Raw genomic sequence first — 7,433 nt, 5'->3', positions numbered from 1 at the left:
CCTGCACGAACCTCGTCAAGGGAGTCGGTGGCCTCCCTTCTCTCCCTACACCTCACCCCTTTCCTCACTCACTTCCACACACTGCTAGTGTGTGATCACTCCTCTCTGTACTCAGCCGTGGCCACCAGGGCAGCGAGGACTCTCAGCCACGTGCAGTAGTGTTTGTGGGTTTTGTGGTCCTGCTGCTGCTGTCCCTCCTGTTCTCCTGACTCTCGAACACGATCAAGGGGAGAGGGACAGACACGTCTTCACTGGGCCATACCCAGAACGAAAGTGAGACTGAGGCCTCTGAGATGGGTCATGGTCCCGTCCAGCTGTGGGGGAGCGGATGATGGCAGCGAGCTGGCTCTGGCAGGACAGCATGCTGGCTGCCCACCACTGGCTCCCTGCTCTTTATCTGTGCAAGTTATAAAGTAAGAACCCCAGGGACAAAGTGTGATAATAGTGCTAGCGACCTGTCAGCTTTCTCAGACCCTTTGCTCTCAGACCCACACGTCCAGGGACACTTCTGACTTTCACTGCCCCCATGGGGCTCCGCGGGGTCCCGGCTGTCGGGCGTGCTGACCGCTGGGCGGTGACTGCCGTGACCATGACGGTGCGGTAATGACGCCTCAGCTTCCAATCACCGCACAGCTGGCTACCCTGCTTCTGCAAGAGTCCAAGCGCCCTGGTGGCTTCGCATGGGATTCTCCAAACTTCCAGATACTGTCATTCCTTTACTTCTCTGATGCGAGCTCAAGCTGAGCTCTGAGGGACGTCACATTCACGGACGGAGAGCCTCAGCCTGTGCTCATTTCCGTGGCCCCCACTCCTGCCCCTGCTGGCCCCCCACATGCCCTCCCGCGGAGCAGGCAAGGTTAGGTTCCTGCCTGGTCCTGCACGCTGCGGGGCGTCCCGGCGCTCCGACCCAGCCCCGCGCCTCAGCACCTGCAGGAGCCCCGCCTCCCACCTCACGCCTGTCTGCGTGCGGCTCAGGCTCTGGGAGCGTGCTCTCCCTACTCTCCCCTCTGCGGCCGGCACGTTCTCCCCACGCATGCGCCCTGAGACACCCGGAGGCCTCGCCAGTGCTGGCTGAGGCACCGCCCACCTCCGGACGTTTTCCCTCTTTCCTCCTCGACTCTCACGCACTCTCCTCCGCAGCTCGCGCTCACTGCTCCGCTACTGACATTCTGTCCTCCCGCTCCCCCCACACGCTCTCCTCCCGGACCCTGCGCTCTGGTGAATGGTTTTGAAGCCTGACGAAAGGAGCCTGATGTGGTCGAAGCAGCCAGAGCCCAAAACCTGACCTCGGGCATTGTGACGTGCAGTGGGTTAAGCAGACCCCTGGTAAGCGGTCTGCTCCATTGGTGGGGCTGGTGGCTGGACAGACCAGAGGGAAGGATTTCTGACCTTTTGTGGACACAAAACCCACCTCTTTGGTTTATTAACCAAAATGTGAAGAAATCCAGCCCCTGAGGATCTCCCAGGCTGGGGCAAGCAGAGGAGGGTCTTTTCACCCCATTGTGGGGAACAGTCTATGCTAGGCTTCCCTGGCAGAGCTGAGCTGGTTGTTCACCTGGAAGCTTTTGTCACCTGGAGGTGTCCCCTTAAGGATAGCAAAGGGTGTGCGCTACGGAAAAACCAGGGTGCTGTGCTCAGCTCTCGGTAGTGGTGGTAGTGGAGGCACAGGGAGGTTACCAGCCTCCCCACCTCATTCTCCCTCACCAGCCCTTGCTGTGATCCTGGGTGGATGGAGCCCCTGAGATACCTCATCTGCGAAGTGGGAGCGGTGACAGACCGTCCTCTGCATGGGAGGCTACCGGTCAGTGTGTTTGAGCCCTCAGCAGGGTTTGGTGCGTGCGGCCGCCAGGTGCATCTCATGCCTGTGGGTTAGCTGAGCGAGGGCCTCCGCGAAATGTATGGCAAAGAGAAGCAAGAACTCAGGTGGCGTACATGGCTTCAGCGAACACGTGTCTGAGAGCTTGTGACCAGCCATCTCTGGGATGTTGCCTCTCACTGTCTTGTGTGGCTATGACATTGGAAGGGAACGCTTTTCTCACGCCAGCCCTGCCGGCCGTGTTTGTGGGTATCATGGCATGACGTACACGCAGTCTCCGCAAACCTGACCCTGGGTGGGCAGCGTACGGGCCTTCACAGGACCTTTTACCTGCCCCCATGCGCCTTGCTGCGGGCTTCTGAGCACTGTCCCAAGAAAGGCCTGTTCCTGCCGTGCGTGGGGACGGTCACGGTCACAGTTACAGAGCCCTCACCCTCATGGCTCACAGCGGGAGGATCGGAGGCACCCGGGGGGGTGCAGCCAGCTTTCCTAGGGCTCCGAGGTTCATAACGTGGCCACAGCAGATGGGCGGGGGTGGTTTCATGGCCACATAGGGCCAGGCGATTGTGTCCAACTAAACAGTGGGGTCGAAGACCAAGAGCTCTTTCATCGTCACCGGAGACGCTGGGTGCCTTCACTGTGCAGCTGGAGGTCTGGAGGTGGAGCCGGTCGGCCCTCTAGGAAGGAGCTTCTGTTCCAGCCGTGAAACTGCTGTGTTGTGCTCCTGACTTACCAGCCACAGTTACCCAAATAGGCCATTTTAGCGCCATTTTTGAGCTAAAGAAACTGAGGCTAGCAGCAGTGCTGTAGCTTGCGCGCAGTCACACAACCAGTGTGGCCTAGAAGTTGAAGCCAGGTCTCCCGTCTCCTTGTCTCACGCTGTCTCTGGGATGAGAGAGCATGGGGCCCTGGCCTGCCGTGTATTGACACTGTGAGAAAACAGACCATTAGGCAGGAGGAGCACTGAAAGGTAGAGAGCTTGTCGCTTCCCAGGCTGGGGTCACCTGGAGTCACATACCTCCATCTAGTCAGCACATGAGGGCCCCACCAGCTTACCCTCCCATAGGACCTGTGTACTAGGGGTTCAAAAGGAGGGTACTGGCTGTCCCTACTCGTCTGTGGCCAACTGCTCTGGGCCATGCAGGGTCATACATCTGAGTCCACGGGCCTCTGGAAGCCCAAAGGCCTGGGACACCCTTTCCTTCCTGAGAGTGGCTGGGGAAGGCCAGGTGCAGCAGGCTGAGGTCCTGGTCTGCTCACCAGTGGAAGTCCACACCTACCTCTGCATGTTGTGGAAGGGAAGTGTGCCAGAAATGGCGTCAGGGGGTGTAGTGTGGAAGAGTGCATGCGTGTGTGTGTGGCTGTGTGAGTGCATGCTGTGTGCATACAAGTGTGCACACGTGCATGCTCACGTCCACCGTTCCTGCATGAAAGACTCACAGGATAATGATGATGTTCAGGAGACCGAAACAGTACAGATCCTTTCACGAAATTTTCAGAAATCTTTCCAGTCAAATCTGAGAAAATAAATAAACATGGTCTCACTGTAAGGAGGTGTTAGTAAGGCCGTGGAGCCCCGGGTGGGGAGATCGGCCGTGACACCTTGACTTCTTCATGGACGCACTGGCTGTGGCCTTGCTGAGCCCCCCTTATCTCAGTATGGAACATGGGCGGTATTTATCACAAAGGAGCATTTAGTTAAGAAACACCTGCATCTTGTTCTGCTCCTGTCAGCAATCGACAGTCTCAATTCAGCTGACTTCCTTGTAGTATGCAGCTGCAAGCCTCCCCGTTTACCACTTCTTACTGAGCAAGTTCCTTTGGGTGGAATTAGAATGTTGAATTGGTTGGCTCTTGCAGCTACGATGTAGCTCACTGACATAGTCTCCTTAGTTCCCTGACCTCACAAAACAGGGCGTGAGTTCAGTGTGGGTTTCCAGAGAGTAACTCTCTTTAAAAATTAAGAATTGAAGGAACCTTGGAAGGAGACAACAGAGGGATTGCCGATATGCTCTTTCCTGTCTTGGTGCCTCCCCCACCTCTTCATGGCCCTTCTAACAGCATGGTCGTTTGTTAGACTCACCGTTGACATCGGAGGCTAGGGATCCCACCTGAGCAGGAGTGGGACTGATTCTGGTGCCACTGAGACCTTGGGTTGCAGCCTCATGGGGACTGGGGCGGGAGGGGCCACCTGCCAGCCCTTGGTTAATGTTGTTCAAGGGAGAAAACTCCTTTTTAAAGAACTGTGCCCAAGAGCTAAATACAAGTTGATTTGAGATGATCAGCTTAAGTAACTATAAACTGATTTGCTTCAGTCGCATTTGCTTCAGTCGCAGCGTGTTAGGCTTGACTCTCTCTCAAGTACGTGGGAAGAATTGTATGATGTCTTTCCTCCAGTCAGAGAGTCACAAACTTGAAAGCCTTATCTTAGTCTGAGGGCTCCTTAGTCAAGGGATCCATGAAGGCCCTGTGAGTTTGGGTTTTGCCCCATGAGTAATGGAGCATTATCAGGAGTTTCTAGAAATAGTTGTTATGGCTGCATTAGGTTTTTCTCATTACAGGAGTAATAAATGATACATGTTCATTGTAGAAAATACAAGTGAAAGTAAAAATAAAAGCAGAAATTTCACCCAGAGTTTATCACTCTTGACGTTTTTTATGTCCTTCGCTTCTTTTTTCCATGTACATATTTACAAAATGGTATATCATACATACTTTTGTGATGACTGCAGAGCCTCCCATTATGTGTGTCTGCCATATTTTATTTGTCCATTTTTCTTTTGTTGGGTATTTCTAAAGTTTTTAAAGAATGGAGTGATAACGGTCAAATAGGTGTTTTTAAAACTACCCCAAAGGTTTGTGGAGTGTTACATTAGCTAGATTCGTCTTACTCTTTTCCCCCTAAGTACCAGCTGTTCTTTCTCCATCTCCTTTCCTGCTGGGTGTTCTTTCCTTAAAGTTCTGAGATGAGAAAGTCTAGACTGTCTGGAGGGGGCTGGAGGACAAACCCCCGGTGTTCTCTGCTGAATTATTAACATTGCCAAGCCCTCTGCTGAATGAAGTAAGAGTTTCTCTTATCTTCCGTCTAGAGAGACTTGGTTTGAGAAATCCTGCTAAGCAACTGTTTCAATGATAAAACTAAGATTTGGGCGCCTGGGTGGCTCAGCTGATTGGGCGTCTGCCTTCGGCTCGGGTCATGATCTCAGGTTCCTGGGATTGAGCCCCACATCGGGCTCCTCACTCAGCGGCAAGTCTGCTTCTCTCTCTCCCTTTGCCCCTCCCCCCATTCTTGCATGCTCTCTCTCTCTCTTTTTCTCTCTCTCTCAAATAAATAAAATCTTTTGAAAAATAAATAAATAAAACTAAGGTTTGGCACTTTTTGCTGATAAAAAAAATGGTTCTTACAAAAGAATAAGGCAGAAACTGAGGGGGTAAACGCCTCCTACCTTCTCTTCTGATTGCTTTGGGATTCACTGTCCACAGTTTTTACGTTGCCTGGGTCCTGCATGAGAGGCTTGCTTTGGTGCACATTTGGTTATCCAGGCTGCCCTGCTGTAGGAGGTGGCTGAAAGGAGAGGGCATCAGAGAGGTCTACCCACAGAGAGCATTGGCAAGCTCACTCCAGAGGCCTCAGGGACCTGCTGGCTTCCCTTGTCACCTCCCCTAGCCCTGGGGGGCGTGGGGGCACATCCACCTGCAGGCCCAGGGTAAGGGGGCTTTAAAGGAGAGCCCCTGCCCTTACAGCATGTGCAGTTTAGCTGAGGTTCAGTGACCCCATCTGTCAGGCAGGAACAATTGAATCCCAGATAGTGTGGCCAAGTGCTCCTGGCAGAAAGGTTCCAGGGAAAAAAATCCATGTTGCCTAGGAGATGTCCCTGGAGAGGGAGGGGTCAGTATGGGCCTGGGGGGCCCCTTGGGACCCAACATGACATATTCTGTGTGTGCTTCACAGACATCTGGAGCAGGGATACCGGGAAAGGCTGAGCCTCCTGCGGTCCGAGGAGGAGAGGGAACGTGAGCTGTTCTGGGAGCAGACCTGCAAGCAAAGGGCTGTGCTGGAGAAGGACCTGGAGCGCCTGCATGCCGAGGAGGCCAGCCTCCGGGAAAAGCTGACCCTGGCCCTGAAGGTGGGTGGGGAGCAGTGTCTCCCCGGGTCGTCCTGCCCTGAATGACAGAAAGGAGGTTGCCTGAGGGTTCATCCTCCCACACCCCACATTTTCCTTGTCAGGAACATGACTACCTCCATGGTAGGGAAACTCCTTATTTCTAACTAAGGAACGTTGGCTGCAGCCACAGAGAAAGCACATTTCTCAGCCAAAGCAGAAAGGGTCCTGGCTTTTCCACGAGAGGCATTGCCTCTTCCTTTTCTCTGGTCATGGGACAGCAGGACAGGTTGAGACCTTAGGGGCTCTCACTCTCTGCTTTGACTCAGGAGGATAGTGGTCAGGGAGGGTCAGCAGCAGCGGCCAGCTTTGCCACACCCACCCATCCCCAGAGACCAGAGCATCTGTGGGGTCAGCAAAAGACCAAAACCTAAAGCCCACCCTGTTGGAGTCCTGGGTGTGTAGCCTGAAGGAAATGGGGTTTTCTGGGCTTTGGTGAATGTCCTGTGACCCACAGCCACCCTACATTTGGTCCTATACAGAGGTGTCCCCTGGCCCCATGTCCACTGGTCCCTCCTGTGCTCCTGCCTTCCTCCTCCTCTCCTAACACAGAGCCTGCAGATTCTTTCCACATCTGCCTGGTCTCTGTCTCCCTGGGGGAGAAGCTGCGTCCTTGCCTGAACTGTGTTCTTACTGCTCTTCTCACTGGTTTCCCGTGTCTGTGGGTACTGCCTTCCTCCCCTGGGGGACATCTGAGCTGTGAGGGTGCTATTTCCAATCCCTCATTTAGACAACGGCTCAGAAAGGATTGCCCCCAACCTCTTCTCGTGTTACTCATGGCCTTCTTGAGCATTCAGGGCAGGAGAAGAAGGGGCAATGGGGAAAGCGACAAGCACTGGTGGGGGGCTCTGTGGGGTTGGTCCCCAGCACGACCTCCCCTGTGGGTGCCCAGGCAGTGAGTACCAGTCACATTGCATTTGCAGGTTTCTTCCTTGATTGTGAGTGCTGCTGGGAATAAGTCTTTGATGCAGAGGGGAGACCAGATGCCCACAGCTCTGTCCTCCACTCTTAAAGCCTGGCAAACTGCTGGTTTGTGTCTTATAGGAAAACAGTCGATTACAGAAGGAGATTATTGAAGTTGTGGAAAAGCTTTCGGAATCAGAGAAGCTGGTCTTGAAACTGCAGAATGACCTGGAGTTTGTGTTGAAGGACAAGGCAAGTCCTTTTGCCGATTCTGAGTCTCTGGGTCCTGGGTAAAAAGTGTCAGGGACTTGAAAAAGAATATGTAGGTGAGTGAATTCCATTGTTTCCTACTACAATTCTAGAATGGAGAGAAAATCAGCAGGGCAACTTTCGTTCCATTCTCTTCCTGTTCGTGCCAGTGCAGGGGTACTGGGATGCCCTAGTGACACCATGGCTGTTGAACATTTAGTGACAGTGATGTCTGCACAGTCCCCCATGATGGGTTCGCAGTGGGGAGGGGCACAAAGGAGAGCTCGCTGCCCATCATGAGG

General features: G+C 53.7%; 1 protein-coding gene across 1 annotated transcript; it reads left to right on the top strand.

Moving 5' to 3' along the window:
* Positions 1 to 37: 37 nt before the first annotated feature.
* LOC117798063 (ninein-like protein) lies at positions 38 to 7,427 on the top strand. The gene is made up of 3 exons (XM_034650484.1): positions 38 to 1,801; positions 5,769 to 5,943; positions 7,024 to 7,427. The coding sequence occupies exons 1-3, from the start codon at positions 1,788 to 1,790 to the stop codon at positions 7,174 to 7,176; spliced, it is 342 nt and encodes a 113-aa protein (XP_034506375.1). The 5' UTR covers positions 38 to 1,787; the 3' UTR covers positions 7,177 to 7,427.
* The last annotated feature ends 6 nt before the right edge of the window (positions 7,428 to 7,433 follow it).

This window comes from Ailuropoda melanoleuca, unplaced genomic scaffold (assembly GCF_002007445.2).
Source record: "Ailuropoda melanoleuca isolate Jingjing unplaced genomic scaffold, ASM200744v2 unplaced-scaffold2376, whole genome shotgun sequence".
In the NCBI taxonomy this organism is placed as follows: Eukaryota; Metazoa; Chordata; class Mammalia; order Carnivora; family Ursidae; genus Ailuropoda; species Ailuropoda melanoleuca.
Note: the sequence above shows the minus strand (reverse complement) of the source record. Positions and strands in the feature narration are given on the sequence as shown.